We start from the raw sequence: 22,919 nt of genomic DNA, 5'->3' as shown, positions 1-22,919 counted from the left end.
CCTGTATTCAGGGCCGGACTTTAGGCAGGGCTAGGCTGGGCTGCAGCCCAGGGACCCGAGCTGCAGAGGGGCCCAAAGTAGGTAGCTATCATCATGGCAGACAAAAAAAAATACGAGAGTGGAGCCCAGAAAAGAAAAAAGAAACAAGACAAAGAGGACCATGAGAAAGAAGCATTAAAAAAGACATTGAAATTGACAGAATTTTTTAAATCTGTTCTCGATGATGCAGCAGTACTATTGCTCTTGTCACAGTCTGAGACCGGCGGACAAACGGAGACTTGTTCAACAGCTTAGCGCTAGCACCAGCATTAGCACAGGACCAACGTCCTTGACACAGTCAGCAGCTAACGTTGAAGAGGCAGAGAGCATGACTTTGGGATTCCCAACCACAGAGGCTTCTGAACAACCAAGTCGGGTCGCCATTAATGTTGATGTTACCGCTACTGAGGATCCCTACAGCACTGATCCTGCACGCTGGGGAAAGGAAACGTTAGATGATTCAGTCCGAGCGTACTGGGCTAAGAAAGGGCCGGAGTCCTGCCAGAATAAGGATGTGGATATCAAAGCTTTGGAACGAGTATACAAACAGCAGAGACGGTTTTTCTCCAAATTTTACTTCAAACGCAAGCTCGTAAATGGTGAGTACATATCAAGGCAATGGCTCTTATATTCCCCTTCCACCGGCTGTGTGTTTTGTTTTGCATGCCTCACCTTCATTGATGGTAACTGTCAGTCCATCTTCGAAACTGGTTTTAGCGACTGGAAACATGCCGCTGAGCGCATAGGAGAGCATGAAAATAGCGAACACCGCGTGAAAACGATACTGACCTACGTTACACTAGTGTCTGACAACGGAAGAATAGACACAGAACTGCAAAAACAGTTCGAGTCAGAGTGTGTCTACTGGACCGATGTATTGAGAAGAGTGTTGGTAGTTGTGAAGTTTTTGGTCAAGAGGGGACTGGCTATCCGAGTCTTCAGTGCCATATTTGGCAGGCCTGATAACGGCAACTACATAGACTCAGGTCCACGATGGGACAGGACAGGCTGAATCATCTTACTCTGATGTCACTTGAAAGTGATCTTGTTCGGAAACTGGATTTTAGTGATCTGATCAAGGACTTTGCTGAGAAGAAATCCAGAAGAACTAGGCTTTAATTTTGAAAAACAAGCATCTGACTTTGTAAATATCTAGGCTTGTGTGTCAGTGCTGTTCCTGTTTTTGTGGCAATAGGCTAATAGTTGACTGTTTACAAACTTAGTAAGTAATAAGTGGTCTTTACTCTGCAAGCCACACAGTACAGCAATAGGTTAGTATGTGCTAGATCTCATTTTTCAAAAAGATTGTTGGAGTATTGTCAAGTTCCCTAGTTTGCCATAATGCCATCTCTCTTGACCTTTTTGTCTCTCATTTCCACTTCACTTTTTCAAAACACACGGTTGAGAAAGATACCTCGATAAAAATGCTTTGGCATTGTTTGAGAAATAAGGCCTATGGTATGTGCAACAATAGCTAAATAAAGATTTAAGATTGGGTACATTACATTTCATCTCCCTCATAACTTTACTAAGCCAACTAAGCTTAGGTCAATTTTTGAGTGCTTTAGATGATGTCCTTCAAATTAAGAATCTGCATTACTTTCTGTCCTCCCTCTTAAGGCCTGTAAGCTTATACCCTCTGTATTGTACTAAACCAAAGTCTTGGTCCACAGCTTTGATATTTAGACCAGTACGACCTTTGCTCTTGTTCTTGCCTTTTTTTCACTTGGCACAGCAGCATTTTACAGTGTCGGCAGGGGCCCATCAGGACCTCCAGCCCAGGGGCCCCCGGCCCTGCCTGTATTTTCAGGCTGTCTTTTAAAGCTACTGATCAAATATCATAATTGTAAGAAACATATTGCAATGGAATAATTCCTTCACTTGGAGAGAGCATGCCATCTTCTGACTGCAAAATCCAACTGTTTATTTGACAATCCTCTACCTAGACATTTATTCTGCTCTTGATTATGAAAACATATTAATTGACAATCCATAATAATTATACTCTGAGTGTCACTCTTGCTTAACTTTCACTATAAACCAACAAATATTTATCCATGTCTATAAGTAATCACATCATTACATCAAGTGAGATTGTTTCTAAAGAATGAGCAATGCTCTCATAGTCAATTGTCAGACAGATAAACAGTCAGAAAGGTTAAGGCCAGTTGTGGGCTGCAAATGGGTGCAAAGCCATCCTGAACATGGGACTTACTTGGGTTCCTCCTCAATGACCTTCCATGGACTTGAATCCACTTTCAGTGCTGGTATTTCCTCTAATTTGTCCCAGTAGCAGTGATGTTGGGTAGTAAGTAACAAGTTGGGGTCAATACCATGCAGGGTTTTTATCAAATTGCTATGGGAGTGTGAAGAGCATCTTTGGTTCTACAGGCACTTCATTAGTGACCTTTATGAAACTGGTTTGTCAATGGAAGCTATTGCTTGGGCCACAGTTCTGGCTCAACAACACATCATTTAAGACAAATTTTGGTGAGTAACAACCAGGTCTTTATTTTGTATTCAGTAATTTAATAAGGCAACTGTTACTGTAGTGTAATTGTGTAGAGGTTGTGAAGACACCACACTAGTTCTGCTTCTCACTGCCCAATTACCTGAGAGATTCAAGACCAGCATTAGTACCACATTGCACATGGAAGGAGCTTTGTCCTTGTTCCATGCTGCTGAAGACCTGCCTGACCATGTCTTGCTTCACACCTTCTGACGATATCCAGGTCTGCAGAATCAGTTAGCACAAAACCAGCAAATGCTGCAAATACTCAACAAGTCAGGCAGCATCTGTGGAAAGAGAATCAGTAAACATTTCAGGTTTGGGACCTTCTGTCAGATCTGGGATGGAGACAAAAGAAATTTGTTTCATTGCTGAAAGGGTAAGGAAAGAAAATTTCCGCTGACAGAGTAAAATATGTGTAACCATAGGGATAAACTGTAAATAAGGTTCTAGAAACCTAAAAAAGGGTTTTAGAGACAACTTCTCCCTCACAATCCCCTGCAAGTTATCAAGCTGCTTGTGTTTTCTTCCCTAGTCTGATGAAGGGACCGACCTGAAATGTTGTCTCTGTTTCTTTCTCCACCAATGCAACCTGACTTGCTGAGTATATCTGCTATTTTCTCTTTTTGTTTTAAATTTCCAGCATCTGCTGTTTTTTTATTTTCCATTCCAGATTTGGTCCTCATTGTCCAAGGTGGAGTGAATGAGATGTAATGCCACCCCCTCTTTCTCAAACTGAAAGCCACCGTTTCTCCTGATCTTCATCATCACCAACATGCCTGACAGAAGTGGGTCTGCCTCACATCTCTTCCTCCAGTGGTTGACTATCACCAAGGTCTGCTTCTCCTATTCTGAACCCCTGAGTAATCCACGGTGTCAGCAGAGAAATAGGTGGTAAATTCTCCCCAGTGTTCTGGTTGCAGGCTATGCCTCAAGAGACATCACCATAATGGATTATACCATTGCTGGTTGGTAGACCTTTCAATAAGCAAACCTGCCAACATCTATTGTGTTCTCTGGAGTCACACATAGTTAACTGTGGGTATTTCAATGCATTGAAAAAATACAATAACATTGTCTCCATAAAATCCTACATGTTGATTGACAGGATCAGAAAACTAACGTCAGACTTCTCTTCCAGGGCAACACTCAACACACTAAGTGTTTGTCATGGTCACCCAGCTCCGACGCAGGCCCATTTATCTACCAGTTTGACTCCTTCCACCTGGATACTGACATCGCTGACTCATCGAACTCATGAGTCTGATCTCTTCCTGGGCATTCTGGACTACTTTGACCCAGAAACCTTTCTTTGGTTCTCTAAAGAAGGGTCCAGGCCCTTTAAGGTGGGAGAATCTGTCTACAGTGAAAACATTTGTTCCTTCTGAAAATGTCACAATTAGCTCCACAGCCAACGCCCTGTTTTAATTTCCAGGAGGACTCACAACTTGATTCTGGAATGCGCTTAATATTTTATAACCATATAACAATTACAGCATGGAAACAGGCCATCTTGGCCCTTCTAGTCCATGCCGAACCCTTACTCTCACCTAGTCCCACTGACCCGCACTCAGCCCATAGCCCTCCATTCCTTTCCTGTCCATATATCTATCCAATTTAACTTTAAATGGCAACATCGAACCTGCCTCAACCACTTCTGCTGGAGGAAATTTTGTTAAGGAAATATAACACCCTTATGGATTTATAGGAATTGCTGACCTGTGACCCATTCCAAATAGAAGAGGATCTGGCAACCAGTTACCAACAATCTAGAGTCCTGAGTACTTTGAACTTACTGCAGGACCCTAGTAACTATGCTGTATAACTCCATGGTTTCCACCCAACTGCTCAGCAAATGCCCTGAGCCCAACTGCAGTAGAATCTGTATGTCTCATGTAGGTCTCTTTAACCTCCTCGATCATAGGTTAAGGATGAAATGTGAAATATTGAAGGAATTCTGGAGGGGAATCTTCTTCACTCAGAGGGCCATGTGAGTGTGGAATGAGTTGCCAGCAGAAGTGGTGGATGCAGGTTTGATTGCAACATTTAAGAAAAGTTTAGATAAGTAAATGGATGCGAGGGGTGTGGGTGAGTATAGTCCAGGTCTACATTACAAAAGGGACCACATTGCATTCAAGATTTTTAATATCATTTCCAGTGTAGAAGTGTAAAGGAGAATGAAATAATTGTCACTCGGGATCTGATACAGCAGAAAAAAATAACACAATAAGATAAAGAACACAATAATTAAAAAGAACACTATAAATATGAATATATAAGATAGTGTAGTCCATAAAGTGACGCTAGGCATAAGTGTGTCTGGACCAGGGGCTCCCAACCTGGAGTTCACAGATCCCTTGCTTAACGGTATTGGCACATGGCATAAAAGTGGTTGGGAACTCCTGGTATAGACATAAAGTGACTCTGACAGGAAATAATGAAGTAGTGGTGGTTGGAGGTGTGGAAGGGTGGTTTAGTTGGTGGAAGTGTTGATTAGCCTTACTGCTTGGGTAAAGTAACTGTTTCTGAGTTTGGTGGTCCTGGTGTGGATGTTACATAGCTTCCTCTCTGATGGGAGTGGAACAGTCAATGAGCAGGGTGGGTGGAATCCTTCAGGGTGTTATTAGGACTTTTCCAGCACCTTTCTGTATTTATGTCCTTGATGGTGGATAGACTGGTAACGTATTGTTGACAAGTGTTGGCAATCTGCTGTAGAGCCTTCCTGTTTGCCACAGTGCTGTTTCTGCGCCATACAGTGATGCTCTGTACTGCGCATCCGTGGAAGGACATCAGAATAGATGTGCACCCTCCTCAGAAAGTAGATATGTTGGCGAGTTTTCCTGATTGCTTAGGATGTGAACAAAAACTGGAGAGCCACGTGGGAGGGAAGTGTTAGGAGATCTCGGAGTAGGTTAAAAGGTTGGAACAACTTTGTGTGCCTTAGGGTCTTTGCTGTGCTGTACTCTTTTGTGATCTATTTTCAAAAATACTTCGTCAACTCTAGAGCACTTAGGGACACAATGAAATTTTGAAAAGTTGCATGAACATAAAAGTTCTCTCTTTCTTATTGCACAATGTAGCATTATGAGAGATTTTAATATATATGATGACTTCTCAGCAGGTGAAGGATTAATTTCTGGATGACGCGCATTACCAATATTTGCCCTGATATATGTCTTTCTCTGCAGCAAAGCAATGATGCATATTGAGGCTGGATTTATAATAGGCAGCCTGTAGGTGTGCTGATCCAGTGACTGAAACACCGACAGAGAAAGATGTCTTCCAGAATGGCTCATTTTCAGGGACAATTATGGTCTACTGCCTCCTTCACAGGCAGAAGCAAAGAAAAGCAAAGCAAAGCCAAGCTGCAGATCTCAATTATGGGCATTCTGACTTTTCTGTCCTCCCAGGATCAGTGATCCCATTTTTCTCTGATGCAAGGATCTGAAGGACCATCCAGGGTATTGATCCTTTGCCATCCCCATCCCAGTCTCCTCACAGAACAGGTGCACAGGTGAAATTGACTGCATCTCTACTGCAGGCATAATTATTTATATACTTCAAAGGAGGCCATTCAGTCCATTGGTTTCATTCCAGCACTCAACAGAGTAATTCCATCACTCTTATTCTCCTTCTTCCTGTGAGCCACTGATTCTCTCTTACATGTCCATCCACTTCCCCTTTGATTGCTTTTCCATTTACATACATTTGGGTAATTCAGAGCAGTTAATTAGCATACAAGCATGTTATTAAGGTGTGGGAGAAAGCCTTGCTCCTAATGGAAAACCACACCGTTACAGGGAGAACATACAAACAACTCACAGACAGAAACGAGAGGTCAAGATTGAACCCAGAGTTGTAATGCTGCAGTACTATCTGTCATGTCACTGCACCACATATTCAATATATGGTGCCAATCCCAACACTCTTTTCTTCCAACAATGAAGAGATGAAAGGTAAGTTATTGCTGAGGATGGTGAATGCTATTTAAAGATGCATTACCTTGCTTGTTTCTAAACACATCAGCAGTCTTTCTGAGGTAGATTCTCGTTGCCTTCACCTTTACTCATTAACTTATTGCCATTTATTCTGGTGATGCTGGACATTGTCTCTTATACTCAAACCTTTCCCAATCAGTTTCTCCTTCCAAATATGTCAGAGGCTGCAGCCCCTGGCATTAAACTAATTGTTATTGATGAAATTAGACCTCTCAATCTCACTGGCACCCTGAAGGTGAGCTATCAGTGTTAAACCATAACTGCAGCCTGAGTTTAGAGACTCATGCATTTCAATACCCATTCAATACATGAAAGGCCTCAAACTGAGTGAGTTAAAAGCCTAATGCCTGTCCTGGGCAATAATGTGGGATGTTGAATATAAGAGGTCTCATAACTTTAACATCAGTACTATCTCCACTCCCTTCACAGTAAACAAATGCATCATAAACCAATTTGGTGAAATTGACTCTCAGCGATGTAGGTACAGCATCTTGAAGCAGTAAAGGTCAGCCACCACCAGTAGAGAGAGCACTGGTTGGACTTCAAGACACATTGAAACCCAAGAGCGGAAAATGGACCAGCATTCAGAGTTCAAAGTTCAGAAGTGCAAAGTAAATTTATTATCAACCTACATATATGTCACCATATACTACCCTGAGATTAATTTTCTTGCAGGCATTCACAGTAAATACAAGAAACACAATAGAATCAATGTAAGACTGCACCCAGCAATATGGGCACACACCAATGTGCAAAAGTTAAACTGTGCAAGTACAAAAAGAAAGATAAAAAAGAAATAATAATATCAACAACAGAAACAGCAATAAATAAGCAATAAATATTGAGAACATGAGATGAAGAGTCCTTGAAATTGAGTCCATGGGTTGTGGGAATAGTTCAGTGATGGAGCAAGTGAAGCTGAGTGAAATCATCTCCTCTTGTCCAGGAACCTGATTGTTGAGGGGTAATAACTGTTCCTGAACTTAGTAGTGAGGGTCCTGAGGCTCCTGGACCTTCTACCTGATGACAGCAGTGAAAAGAGAGCATGGCCTGGATGGTGGGGACCCTTGGTGATGGATACTGCTTTCTTGCAACAGTGCTCCTTGTAGATACGCTCAGTGGTGGGGAGGACTTTACCATGATGGACAGGGCCATATCCACTACTTAGGGAAACATAGAAACATAGAAAACCTATAACACAATACAGGCCCTTCGGCCCACAAAACTGTGCCAAACATGTCCTTACCTTAGAAATTACCTAGGGTTACCCATAGCCCTCTATTTTCCTAAGTTCCAGGTACCTATCCAGGAGTCTCTTAAAAGACCCCATCTTATCCACTTCCACCACTGTCTCTGGCAGCCCATTCCATGCTCTCACCACTCTGTGCGTAAAAAACTTACCCCTGAAATCTCCTCTGTACCTACTTCCAAGCACGTTGAAACTGCCCTCTTGTGCTAGCTTTTTCAGCCCTGGGGAAAAACTTCTGACTACCCACACGATCAATGCCTCTCATCATCTTGTATACCTCTATCAGGTCACCTCTCATCTTCCATCACTCCAAGGAGAAAAGGCCGAGTTCACTCAACCTATTCTCATAAGGCATGCTGCCCAAACCAGGCAACATCCTTGTAAATCTCCTATTTTTTGTAGGCTTTTCCATTCAAGGGTATTGGTGTTTCCATACCAGGTCATGATGTAACCAGTGCTCTGCCACAGGGGTCCTCAACCCTTTTTGCATCGTGGACCGGTTTAATATTGACAATATTCTTACGGACCTGCTGACCGGGTTGGGGGGGGGGACGGTGTTAAACCTGATTGGAATATAGGTGATAAGTCAACTATAAGTTACTTATAAGTGGCTAATACACTAATACACTCAATGTCATTTATCTAATGAATTTAATATTAAACACACCGTGCATATTTTCCTCGCATTAATATAGCGATAAGTCAATTATAAGTCACTAATAAGTCAATAGCATCATAACATTTTAAGTAACCTTTGGATATTAAACACACAGCACATATTTTCCTCGTATGAACATATAAGATCATTGCAACACACTAGTATCACTGAATCAGTGGGAGCCCTGGGCTTGTTTCCCTGCATTCATTGCAGAAAACCCCGCTTCGCAGAGATATGATATTGGAAATGGAAGCAACATTTTCAGTGCTTTCGTGGCTATCTCAGGATATTCAGCCTTGACTTTGATCCAGAATGCCGGCAGAGATGTTATGTCAAACATACTTTTTAGCCCACCGTCATTTGCAAGCTCGAGTTGATCTTCTTCCCGCGCTGACATGGATGATTCACCGGGGACATTCACAAATGGGTCACGGATCCATTCCTTTGCACGTCTTGGGTCATCTGCGGTTGGGAAGTAACGCTCGAATTCTGTTGACAGCAAAGATAGGTGATCGTGCACCAGCTGTGAGAGGAACGGTGCAGCCTCAGTCTCTCCCAAAATCCCTGCTAATGTTGGGAACATGTCAAATATGCCCCTGTCCACTCACCATCCCCACAGTTCCAGTTTGGCTTTGAAAGCAGACACTTTATCTGCCAACTTGAAGACAGTAGTCATTCTCCCCAGAAGTGACAAATTGAGTTCATTGAGCAGGTTGAAGATGTCACACAGATAAACGAGTTTTGCTATCCACTCCTCATCACTGAAGTGTGCTGCCAGTGGTGACTTTTTGAAAAACTGCAGTTTTGAGGGCTTCATTGCCTCATTAGCCAGCTTGCCTCCACATATCACACACAGGGGGCTTAGAGCATGCGAGTCACCGGTCGCAATAAAGCCATATTTTATGCACGACTCGTCATATTTTCTGTTGAAGGAAGCTTTCTTTTTTTTTGCAGTCTCAGCCTCAGCTGTCTCTGCGTTATCATCATCATTAGGCCTTTTATGACCCCTACCACCTCTTCCAAAGAAACTCTCAAGTGACGTTTGTTTTTCACTCATCGAGTAGTTGTAGGTTAATGACCGACTGATGACCTCGCGTGCGTTCAAGTTCAACAGTGAGTGTGACAGGGAATGAGAAAAGGTGCAGCTGACTTATATTGCTTCACATCTCCAAATCATATTGTTTTCTCTCAGCCCGGTAGCACATGCTTTGCGGCCCGATACCGGTCCACGGCCCGGTGGTTGGGGACCACTGCTCTACCACACACATCTATAGAAATTTATCAAAGTTTTAGATGACATGCATTTCTTCCTAATGGTTTCCTTTCTTCTTAATGGCACTTACATGCTGGACCCTAGACATATCTTCTGAAATAATAACTTTGGGAATTTAAAGTTGCTGGCCTTCTCCACCTCTGATCTCCCAATGAGAATTGGCTCCTCATAAAGTCAATAATCAGGTCCTTGATCTTGATGACATTGAGTGAGAGGTTGTTGTGGCACCACTCAGCTAGATTTTCAGTCTCCCTCCCATATAATGATTCATCACCACCTTTAATTCAGCCAATGACAGTGGTGTCATCAATGAAGTTACATATGACATTGGAGCTGTACTTAGCCTCACTGTCATAAGTATAAACTGAGTAGAGCAGTGTTCAACCCCACTACCCCATGCCAGCCAAGATCGTCCACCTGACCCATCTCATTTGCCTGTATTTGACTCATCTCTCTCTCTTCTCGCTACTACTATTGAGCGGGAGTCTTGAGTCCCATGCTCTTAGGTTCAGGGACAGCCTGTGTATGACTCGTTGAACAGTTTTGCCCTACAACCATCTTGGCTTCACTCGCCTCAACAAAGAAAATGACTCTACAACCTATGATCTCACTTTTGGGGATTCTGCAGCTTATCTACTCGGTATTATTTGCTTATTCTTATATTTTTTGCATGATTTGTCCTCTTTTGCATGTTGGATGCTTGTTGGTATTTGTTATGTGTGGCTTTTCAAGGATTGGCTTGTATTTCTTTTCTTTCCTGTGGGTGCTTGCACAAAAACAAATCTCAAGGTTATATATGGTATACATACTTCGATATAAATTTACTTTGGACTTTGAACATTGAATGTCAAGCACCAGGTGTGTTACTCTTCCAATGTGACACTACTCAGTGCAGTTGTTCGGTCTGCAGTAATGAGAGTCTGCCTTCTGTGAGTTTGCAATTTCTTAAAAACTCCAGGGAAGAATGTAGGGTTTATGTCTGTTAGTCTACTTCACTTGGAGCATGGAGCAAGAGGTACTGGAGTATTAGGGGATGGTGACTCTTTCAAAAATCACTAGATTCTGGTATTGTTAGAGGACTGGAAAATTGCCAATGCATTCCACTCTTTAAGAAGGAAGGAAGACAGAAGAAAGGACATTGTTGGCCAGTTAACATGACATCAGTGGTTGGAAAAATGCTAGAGACTATTATTAAGGACGAGGTCTGGAGTACTTGGAGGTACGTGGTAAAATAGATCAAAGTCAACATAGTTTTCCACAGGGGAAATCTTGCCTGACAACTATGTTGAAATTCATTGCAGAAATATCAGGCAGGATAGACAACAGAGAGTCAGTGAATGTCGTTTATTCGGATTTTCAGAAGATCTTTGATAAGGTGCCACATATGAGACTGCTCAACAAGACAAGAGGCCATGGTATTACAGGAAAGGTATTAGGAGATTGGCTGACTGGCCGGAGGCAATGAATTGGCTCCCAGTGATTAGTTGTTTGCCACAGGAGTTGCTGTTAGGACCGCTTCTTTTCACACTATATGTCAATAATTTCAATAAAGGAATTGGTGGCTTTGTGGCCAAGTTTGTGCACTATACCAAGCTAGATGGAGGGGCAGGTAGTTTTGAGGAAGCAGGGTGCCTGCAGAAGGACTTAGAAAAATTTCAGAAATGGGCAAAGAAGTGGCAGATGGAATGTAGTGTAGGGAAGTGCATGGCCATGTACTTTGGCAGAAGGAATAGAGGGTTGGACTATTTTCTAAATGGCGAGAAAATTCAAAAATCAGACGTGCAAAGGGAGCTGTGAGCCCTTATGCAGGATACCCTAAAGGTCAACTTGAGTCAGTGGCAAGGAAGGCAAATGCAATGTTAGCTTTCATTTCGAGAGGACTAGAATACAAAAGTAAGGACGTAATGGCAAGGCTTTATAAGGCCTTTGTCAGACTGCACTTGCAGTATTGTGAGTAGTTTAGAGCCCCTTCACTAAGAAAAGATGTGCTGGCATTTGAGAGGGTCCAGAAGTGGTTCACAAGAATGATTCTAGATATGAAATGGTTAACATATGAGGACCGTTTGATGATTGTAGGGCTATAATTGCTGGAGCTAGAAGAATGTGGGGGGGGCAGGGGGGCGGGATGGATCTCATTGAAACCTATCAAATATTGAAAGGGCTTGATAGAGTGGATGTGGAGAGGATGATTCCAATAGTGCAGTTTCCCAGACCAGTGGACACGGCCTCAGAATTGAGGGATCTCCATTTAGAAGAGAAATGAGGAGGAATTTCTATAACCGTAGAAATCAGGAAGAGTTTCTTTAGCCAGAGCTTGGTGAATCTGCAGAATTCATTGCCAAAGATGTCTGTCAAGGCCAAGTTATTCGGTAAATTTAATGCAGTGGTTGGTAGTTCCATGATTAATAAGAGTGTTAAAGGTTTCAGGAAGAAGTCAGAAGAATGGGATTGAGAAGAGGGATAATAAATCAGCCAGGTTGGAATGGCTCGTCAGGCTGAATGGTCTAATTCTGCTCCTATGTCTAATGGTCTTATGATCATAGTCATAGTAATACTTTATTGATCCCGGGGGAAATTGGTTTTTGTTACAGTTGCACCATAAACAATAAATAGTAATAGAACCATAAATAGTTAAACAGTAATATGTAAATTATACCAGTAAATTATGAAATAAGTCCAGGACCAGCCTATTGGCTCAGTGTGTCTGACCCTCCAAGGGAGGAGTTTATCGATTTCTGGATTGGGGGTCCCATTCTAAGAATGCAGTAGTTTAATGATTTTGGTCTTCACCGTAAGAGATAGGAGTAAAATTAGGCATTTAGCCCATCAAAACTGCTCTACCATTTGATCGTGGCTGATTTTATTTTCCCTCTCAACCCCATTCTCCTCTTTTCTCCCTGTAACCTTTGATGCCCTTACTTATCAAAACCCATCGACTTTTGTTTTCAGTATACCCAATGTCTTGGCCTCCATAGCCCTCTGTGGAAATGATTCAGCAACCTTTGGCCAAAGAAATACCTCCTCATCTCTGTTCTAAAGGGATGCCCTTGTATTCTGAGGCTGTGTCCTCTCATTCTAGACTCTCACACTATTGGAAACATACCCTCCATGTCCACCCTACCTTGGCTTTTCAATATTTGGTAGGTTTCAATGAGAACCCTTCTCCATCTCATTCTTCTAAACTTCAATGAGTACAGGTCTAGAGACCTCAAATGCTCCTCATACATTAACCCTTTCATTCCCAGAATCATTCTTGTAAACTTCCTCTACATGCTCATCCCATTTGCCTAGATCAGGCCTGTATCCCACTACAGATATCCTATCTAAATATCTATCCAAATGCCTTCTACCATCTCCTCTGGCAGCCCATCCAGATAACTACAACCCTCTGTGTGGAAAAACTTACTCTTAGAATATCCTTTAAATATCTCCCCTCCCACCTTAAAACCATGCCCTCTAGTTCAAAGGTTCAATTTTATTATCAAAGTACATAACTCTGGAATTCTTCTTCTCCAGATAGCCACAAGACCAAGAAAGAAAAGTACGGCAGCATGATCATCAACACCCAAATCCCTCCACCCCACACAAAAAAATAAACAAAATCAGAACATGCATATCAAACCCCCAATCCCCCTCCCCCACACAGAAAAAATGAGCAAGATTGGGTGAAAAGCACAGAATACAAAAAAAAACTATAAGGCTGAAACAAATGTCCACAGTCCAAGTCCACATCCAAAAAAATGCAGAAAACCTGGGCAACATTTTCCCTCTCTATAGCAGAGTGATCTCACCAGTGATAGTTCTGGGGTCCCCTCCTCTGGATAAAAGATTCTGACCATCTATTCTATCTATGCTCCTCAAGGTGTATAGATAATCAAATACTGAGTTCTAGAGCTATTACTGGACACAAGCTAGTTCTGGGGAAAGGGATAGGTCCCAGTAGCATTTTCTTGTCATTATGGACTGAATACAGCAAATATTCTGGAAGTTTTGTCACAGATGTAATGTCAAAATTGCAGCACCATTTTTAAAACAGCAGGGCCCCAACATCCAGCAATGTGATAAAGACCACATAATATGATATTAAGGTTGCTAAATTGAGGGGTGTCCAGAATTTAGACCATGATTCGAAATGAATACCATGGAAACAGTTGTCTGGATCAGGGAGACAGGAGGGCAGCTAAGGCTAAAACTTTGGAAGTAGTTGTTGTTGTTTTCTGGGTAATGACTATCCTTTCTGCAATGAGGTATGGAAGACATTCAACACCTTTGACTTTTACAAGATTGGTTCAACAACCACAGCAAGCTACACATGCTTACAGTTTATGTGTTAACTATTTCTCCACAGTTTTAGAAGACTGAATGGATCTGCCAAGATACCAATACATTGCATCTGCTGTATCGCAAAATCTGATGGACACAGTACCTTGACCAGTGTTGCTGTAACACACATCAAAGTTGCCGGTGAACGCAGCAGGCCAGGCAGCATCTCTAGAAAGAGGTACAGGCAACGTTCTGGGCTGAGATCTTTCGTCAGTGTTGCTGTGATCTCTTTCAACTGCCTGAAGAAACTGGAGGGGAAAAAGGCGATGGGCTCTAAGAATTATAATGGAGACCATCTGCAGACCTGGATTACTTTTGTCTCTTAAATTACTGTCTCCTTTGATTTACACCTCACATTGCTTCTCCAATCACTATCAATTGCTTTCATCTGGACATCAGCGTCCTCCTCTGTCACCTGACTGGAGATTGTGCCTTCAGCCTTTTCCACGTCTGAGAGAAGTTAGAGCGCCAGTCCAGTGACTTGCTCCTTAGCTCTTAGGAGGTGAGTGAATCGAGGCTCTGCCTGAAACATGGGGATGTGATCCACCTGTCCCTGACAGTCATCACCCTGGGCAGGCGTGAAAGACAAGTGGTCAAAAGGGAGCAGTAGTATAATGCTCGGGAGGACACTGAATGAAACCCTAAAAACCAAGTCTATTAGTAAATGTAACCTAACAACAAACAGGATCTTGGCCAAACTGTGTACACAGATGAAACGGTTCTACTGCAGCATCAATGGTTTGGAAGCTATGCACAAATCTATTTATCTCCTAACTATGGAACAATGCATGGCTAGTAACAGCACAGCCAGTCACAGCTTTCAAACACCAAAGACCCAAGTTCATTCCTGACCTCCAGTGCTGTCCATGTGGAGTTGTGGCTAAGCAACTTTCCTCTAGGTGCTCCTGTTTCCTCCAACATCCCAAAGAGCATGGAGCCTGGACAGCTAATTGGCTGTAAATTGCCCCTGGTGTGTGTGGATGACAGGTAGAATCTGGGTTGAGTTGAAGGGAATGTGCGGAGACTAAAGTGGGATTAGGGTAGGATTACTGTAAATGTGGAGTTGATGATCAGCAGGGACTCAATAGGTGAAGGTTCTGTTTCTATAGCTTCCATTCCCATTCTATGCAAGAAGAACCAAATTAATTAAAAGCAAAACACAGGCAAGATATACAAAAAAATTTTATTTCTCATGTGCACAAAAAAATTTGAACAGAATATGACCTTTAATGAGAGCCACATGGGTCAGTTTGTAGACGACTCAATTTGTCTCGAAGACTAGTGACATGGTCACGCCACTGCAGTTAGCTTTGCAACGGAAGAGCCAGCCAATGGGTACTGAGTCAAGGATAGTTGGCTTGCCCTGACTCAAAACTGCTTTCCTGTGGTGTTCCACTCCCTTCTCGCTGAGCTTTGATAATATCTACCAGAGACCCCACCACCCTGTAAACCTTCATCCCCATCCCACCCACTGGAGGTCCACCAGTTAACTGTTTAGTCTCAAAATCTGCGGTTCCTCTAAATGACCTTATTAAATTCTCCCAGGAAGTACATTTGTTTTAAATTTGAAAAACATATTATATTGGGTTCATGTGATTAAATCTTAAAATCACATGATATGCGTTTTGTACTTAGTGAAACAAGTTTGTTTTGTTTCTCCAAAACATGGCCCCAATTTCTTCCCTTCCCTTTCAACCCTCCTCCCTACCAACCCAGGCTTTCCCACCCCGGCCCTCCACCCAATCCCTGCCCCACCCCACATTGGGTAAGCAAGTGACCACAGCATGCAAGAGTTGATCACAACGATCTCTGCTGGGATTTGTGTCACAAAACATCTAATGTCATGGATCTTTGTTTAAATCAGCTCTGACTGACACTAAGGTCTTGGTCAGAAGACAGATCCACATCACAAAGAACGTGGCAATGGCAAATCACAATGAAACAATTGTCTGTGATCAAACAGTTTCCAGAATTGGATAATGCAACAACACCCTGTTCATTCTACCAAGCACATCTGACATTTGTATGTAATTGTGTTTGTACATGTGTGTGTTTTTCTGTGTGCGTGTGTGTGCTTGTGAGTGTGCATGTGTGTGTGCTTGCGGCAATATGCATGTGTGTGCATTCCATTTGTGTGTAAAGCCTGCATGTATGTCTGCAGAAGTGTCACTATGAGTATGGTGTGTTTGCAACTTGTTTGTTGTTTCTATTTGCATGGTACCAATGTATGTGATATCTTTATGTGTTGTATGACCTTTGTAAATTCATGTGAGGTGCATGTACTGTATGCATTTGTGTGCTATATCAGCTGCAACTGTTACATGAATGTTACCTATATTGTGCATCTGTTCTGTATATGTATGTGTGCGTGTATGCGTGTGTGTGTGTTCCCAATTGAGAAGGTTGAGATTAGACTAGCAATGTAGCACAACTACAGAAAAAAAAGCACAGCAATTCTTGAAATTTGCATAGTGATGAAACTCTTTGTTTTAAAAAAAACTTCTCTCAAAAAAAAACAAAAAACAAAACGAGTCCATTGTGAAAGTCTACCTTTCCTCAGCACTGTATGCCCACCAGAATCAAGAGAATGCCGTGCTTTATTTGAACTTTGTTGAAAGCACAAATACACTTTAACAGAACAGGTGCTGAGTCTTTTTTTTTTGTTTTTTTTTCTCTGTTTTGTCAGTAAATCTACGAGACACTGCTGTGCCGATGTATTTGCTAATGGATGCAGCTGTGACTTATATATACAAGAGGAATTCCTTCACATTATAAGCAATATCATCCTACAAAGCAGCAATTTTTTTTGCAAGTAACAATACAATAATTAATTGCTGGGATTATTATTTTCCACAGTTCACTCTATTCTGTTCTATTAATATGCATATTGAAGATTCAGCTGCATATTATCATATAAATTCCAAATCTGTTAAGAAGTAGGTACCTATAATACTGATTTACAATCAATGCATACACGTCCTGTAAATAAAAACCTAACAATAACCGAGTCTTTGGCAAATGTTGCAATAAAAATTACATTCACTTTTTTATCAGTTGTTTAAGAGAGCCGTACCAAATAGGTTGTTCCTCACCATGCATTGTTTCTGCTCTCTCTTTCTTGACTGTTCCCTCCCTGAACCTGCCTCTGATTGCCTGTCATCAGAGTCATCTTCTCCACTTCTCCCTCTTTTCAATGCTGCACCAAAGAATGAGTTATCTCCTTGTTCACACGCTTTTGTGATCAGACCAGGAAAGAGACATACAAAAGTGCCAGGGAGTGTGGCAGTGACGATTGTGCATTGTCTGATAACTTTCTTTAAAAAAATGTGCTTGTGGTTTGGATAATGAGAAAGGTGAGTTTAGGGGAGGGAAGAGAAACCTTTCACGACAGTTGAGCTGCTGACCCTGGTGATAATGACTTGCGCATGTGTGCCACCAATCTTTATCTGACTTGCATGCAGGTGCAAAGTGGCCAGAGCTGTGGAACAAAGCTACCTCCAGAATGTGGCCTTCTCTTTGCGATGCACATATCAACAGTGTGGAGAGAAGATGGACTAATCAATGCTCTCACTGTTAGCATGTCATACGTAGCCTACAGAGTTTGGTAAATAACCTTCACCCAACACTCCACCTAGTTAGAGCCATTCCAATTTAGCCTTACTCCTAATCCTGTTAAACTTGGAAGCTTTGATTCCTGGCAGGTGGTCACAAGACAGAGTTCACTATAAATGCCATAGTTAGCTATTTTGCAATATCTGTCTACAGACTTCATTAATATCTTTCACCACTGGAGTGCAGTAAATGTAAACTCAAAATGCAAGCCAATTAAGTGCCTATTTGATCCTCTTTCTTTACTCTCATAAAGGAAAGTATTTTTACAATATCTTGCAGAGACTGGTGTTCCTCACCAACTCTACACCCATTGCAACCATGTAAGTGGTACAATCGGATAGCTAGTGCAAAAAAAAAGTACAAAGAAACAACAGCTATTCTGTGGCCTTCTTTTTCACTCTTCTGAGATCCTCTGACTGAAGATGACAAACTGCATTTCTGTCTTCATTCTAAACCTTCTGTCAACAAATTCTGTAGTAAAACGCAACCAACTTCATTGAGAGTTGTTGCACACTGTGCATCAGGGCTTGAACAGTTAAACGTGGACTTGGTGCTGCTCATTGGTATCATTTACTGCTTTCAGTAGTTTCCTGAAAAGAATGTATGTCATAGGAAAGAAGTGTCTAGCAAATTGCAGTGAACTGAGTATTCCACGGAGCTTGGCCGATACAGTCTTAGGGCAAGGGTTGCAGGGGAGCCACAGCAGCCACATAGAGACGGTATACAAACCAGCCAGAGTCTTCCCTAACCCTGGCAGGTGGGCAGGGAACAGACGGGGTGGGGCATGGGGCAGGAGGTGGGGTGTTCCCTCCATCCGTAGCGACTGGAGTCAGCACTGAGCCAGTTTTGAGAGGTGCCGTCTTGTAAACATGACGCAGCAGGGAAGGAGTCCACTTGTTTAACCTCAGGATTCTCGCGTTGCCTTTGACTTTCCAGACACGGTCTCCATGTAAACAACAGGCGCCCTTTCGTTGTTGCTTTCTTTTATTGAGTGAATATATATTTGGAATCATTGAAATCACCAAGTCAAACATTGGGGAAAGGGTGGGGAGGTATCAGTTTGTCCAAATGCTGAGTCACTGAAGCACTGTTGCAGTTTTTTTTAATGTGTTTTAAAATCAATCCATTCATTAAGATATACATACATATATATATAAATGAGATATTGTTTCCTTTTCTTTATTCTTTTTCTGTCCAGTCTATAAGGAATCAATGGGACTGACATGGAAAATAAAGCCAATAGTCAAAATATACCAATGGCAGCTAATGTTGAAGGATAAACACTTGCAGCCAGAGTCGGAGACTCCCACGTTGACCAACTTTGATGCTCAATTGTCAGTCCTTCAATCGCATTCACAGATTAACAGTTTAGTTTTCTAGTTTTCCACTTCTTCATCCACTATTGAATTGATCAGACTGGTACAATGTGGAGCCCAAGAGCTTCATCTTGCAGTTTCATGTGGTTGCCATAGAAACTAGTGGCGGTCGTAGGCAGTGGCAGCAGTGGGGGGTGCAGCACCCCTGGATGCGGCACTATAATAATAAGGGGAACCTGAAAGTTAACACAGGAGAAGATGGACCAGTTGGAAGGACATATATAGTTTATCAACAAATAATGCACTCCCAGGAGAAGCTAGGTTGGATCTGCATATTAATGGAGCCCATCAGCTCTCAGTTTACCTTTGTCTTGGCATCCACTAGCAATAGAGAATTTACTTCCTAAATGGTCTCGGAGCTTTACCCTTGCTTGCTCCAGTGCAGTAGGTGGTTTTGGGGTTAGCTGAGGACTGAAGAGTTTTATAGGGCATTAGGTTTATAGGGCAGGCTGCAGGGATCTGAGGGCCTTCTCATGCTCATCATTGCTTGAGATATTTAACACCTCAGACTATCTATTGCCAGCTTCTCAATGCTGGTCTAAGGAAATTCCAAGCAAGAGATGGACTATATTAACTCCCCACAACAAATCTCTTGGATGGTACACCTGATATAAATGTGGCAACTGGTCAGGGTTGAGATGAGAGTGGATGGACAGCCAGCCAGCTTTGCACTATGCCCAGTACTCCCAAAGCAAACATTCCAGTGGTGCAATTTCTGTACAGTTGCAATTGTTTAATCAAATATGTAAGTGTCAATAACCTTTTTCAGTGGTAAACTAGCAACCTGCATAATGTGGCACATTTGGTGAGACTGGACAAAGTTGGATGATTCTGGTTCATGGAAGTTGTAGGTTTAAAGGAGAATTTTAAAGGAGGGAAATAGATGCAGGATTCTAAGGCAGCTGAGGGTAACCATAAGTAGACATGCGCAATAGGTCTCAGAGGGCAGCAGGGCGAGAGGCAATTACAGAGAAAAGAAGGAACAAGGACACTGAAGGATCAGAAAATAGCAACGGGTATATTAAAAGCAAGTGTTTTAGCTTTGGAGGGATATAGCAGGTGTAATTTTGTTCAGGTGACCACTTTGTCTGGGGATTTCAGGGCGTAGTGTGATACTAAGCTCATACTGCTATCAGTGAGATTTACTCTACCAGACCAAAGAGGAATAAATGCCATTGTGCTTGTCCCTCACAAAGATGAAAGCATCTTTGAGTAGACTGTGTTATGTAGAGGGTTAGGAGCTATCATTTTACCTCTGGGATCGGGGTTCAAATCCCACCCAGACCGAATAAACAAAGGTTTCTCTGTCTGCTTACTTCAGGGTCTTACATGAAACAAGTTAGAGCTTTTACAACCTGCTTTCTACCTGGTGTGAGTGCAGAACACAATACTGTGTCTAAGTTGGTGCTTTCACAAAGACAATGTTACTACAAAAGGATGCTGCTGCTCTTTTGAGGTTAGAGACAATATTAGAGGGAATTTTACTCATGTTGTGTCCATAAGGTAAAAGCTATTCAGTAAGTTCTGGACACAATAAGTTTCTATTCCTGACAATTCATATATGAAGTAGCTTTAGTCGCAGAATAGAGCTTACATTCTCTACATTCATTATTTCACTATTTGAATTGTAAATTGCCAAGTGACATTTCACCTAATTTTAAGGCAGAGTGTAAGTAACTTTAAAAAATCCAATTCACACTGGCAACGCAATTCACCAATAAAATGATTTTTCCAGCAATCAGTGGTTGGAGTGGATTTGGTTTCATAGATGAAATATATTTTTTTTAGGGTCTCACACACACAGGCACATGCGCGCGCACACACACACACACACCTATGCACACTATCAGCAGAGTCATGGGGTTGTAGGGATCCTGGATTATTGTAGCAATTCAAGAGTATTAGATAAGTGGAACTTCACCATCCACACCCTCATAGCCACAATATATGAGATCACCTAACTCATTAAGTCAGGGCCTGAAGCTGTGATTTACTTGAAACTGCCCTAAACTCTGCAATGTTCTCAATTACTAATGCAACAAGTAAAATTCAAATGTAATTTCAGGACCTTGAGGTTTACAATATGTTTTTGCAAAGGTGAATCCAATTTGAATATGGTGTGAAATTAAGGCAGTAATATTCACTGTGCAAATCATTTGCTTACTCAGTACTATACAGTAAAATATCATTTAAACTCAAAGAGACATTAAGTGTGTGGCTATAGTAACACAGCAATACTCACTTAGTAATCCTGGGTTAGTGAAACGCCAGGCTTCATTGTAGGTCGTGTACTGTGGATGAGTGTAAGGATTTCCCGAAAATTCACTGCCTGGGGGAGGAAGAACAGGAGACAATGCTTAAGACAATGGTATGCTGAGAACTATCCGATGCCTTTCATTGTGTTTGGATGAATTTCATGTTCTGAGTTAAATTATTCACATTGCGTTCACTCTTGTGGTTTACTGCTACATTGAATTGCCATTAGAAATATACTTAAATCAAAGAAGCAGTGCAATGAAAACTAGTATTAAAAATGAGTACAAAGCGAATGGTGCATTAAAGTTTAAAATGGTAAATATGTATATACAGAAGGGACAAAGTGATAAAGATTAGCACCGTGTATACACCCAAGGGGTAGTGTGACAATATTAGCATCTCAGATGTAAAATGAAAGCGCAGAGGTGAATTTTATACATATCGAGTAAAGGAATAGTGTCATGAAACTGAGCCTTGTATCTGGGCACTGAAAAACATCAAGAAATCCAAGGCAGAAGGGTTGAAGCAGTGCAGAAATGAATTAATTGATCTGTAAAGTTAAATCAGGAATCTGCAAAGCTTGAAGACTGAAAATCCACTGGATCATCTCCCAAGCAGCATTGTACGACCAGGAACATTAATTTAGAATAGAAACATAGAAAACTTACAGCACAATACAGGCCCTTCAGCCCACAAAGCTGTGCCAAACATGTCCTTAACTTAGAAGTTACCTAATGTTACCAATAACCCTCTATTTTTCTGAGCTCTATGTACCTGTTCAACAGTCTCTTAAAAGACCCCATCTTATCCACCTCCACCACCGTCGCTGGCAGCCCATTCCACGCTCTCACCACTCTCTGTGTAAAAAACTTACCCCTGACATCTTCTCTGTACCTACTTCCAAGCAACTGTGCCCTCTAGTGCGAGCCATTTCAGCCCTGGGAAAAGTCTCTGACCATCCACATGATCAATGCCTCTGATCATCTTATACACCTCTATCAGGTCACCTCTCATCCTCCGTCGCTCCAAGGAGAAAAGGCTGAGTTCACTCAACCTGTTCTCATAAGGCATGCTCCCTAATCCAGGCTACATCCTTGTAAATCTCCTCTGCATCCTTTCTATAGTTTCCACATCCTTCTTGTAGTCAGGCAAATAGAACTGAGCACATTACTCCAAGTGGGGTCTGACCAGGGTCCTATATAGCTGCAACATTTCCTCTCAGCTCCTAAACTCAATCCCACGATTGATGAAGGCCAATGCACCGTATGCTTTCCTAACCACAGAGTCAAACTGCGCTGCATCTTTGAGTGTCCTATGGACTCGGACTCCAAGATCCCTCTGATCCTCCACACTGCCAAGAGTCTTACCATTACTACTATATTCTGTCATCATATTTGACCTACCAAAATGAACCACCTCACAACACGCTGGAGGCACTCAGCAGGTCGGGCAGCATCCGTGGAAATAATCAATCAATGTTTCCACGGATGCTGCCCGACCTGCTGAGTTCCTCCAGCGTGTTGTGAGTGTTGCTTTGACCCCAGCATCTGCAGTGTATTTTGTGTTTAAAATAAATCACCTCACACTTATCTGGGTTGAAGGCCACCTGCCACTTCTCAGCCCAGT

At 42.1% G+C, this 22,919-nt stretch overlaps 1 protein-coding gene across 13 annotated transcripts in view; it reads right to left on the bottom strand.

Annotated features, from left to right (window-relative positions):
- Positions 1 to 15,818: 15,818 nt before the first annotated feature.
- LOC134358493 (paired box protein Pax-2-like) overlaps positions 15,819 to 22,919 on the bottom strand; it is a 224,284-nt gene continuing 217,183 nt past the window's right edge. For 9 of the 13 annotated variants that reach the window (XM_063070765.1, XM_063070759.1, XM_063070761.1 and 6 more), the window contains exons 9-10: positions 21,280 to 21,366; positions 15,819 to 19,194 (exon numbers count right to left, since the gene is read on the bottom strand). In XM_063070765.1, the coding sequence (XP_062926835.1) occupies positions 19,073 to 19,194; positions 21,280 to 21,366 (209 nt within the window). In that variant the 3' untranslated portion in view covers positions 15,819 to 19,072. Of the gene's footprint in view, positions 19,214 to 21,279; positions 21,367 to 22,919 lie in introns of all 13 variants that reach the window. The other 4 variants (XM_063070767.1, XM_063070762.1, XM_063070766.1 and 1 more) reach the window with 1 other exon arrangement.

This window comes from Mobula hypostoma, chromosome 18, assembly GCF_963921235.1.
Source record: "Mobula hypostoma chromosome 18, sMobHyp1.1, whole genome shotgun sequence".
NCBI lineage: Eukaryota > Metazoa > Chordata > Chondrichthyes > Myliobatiformes > Myliobatidae > Mobula > Mobula hypostoma.
This window is presented reverse-complemented; position numbering and strand designations above follow the sequence as displayed.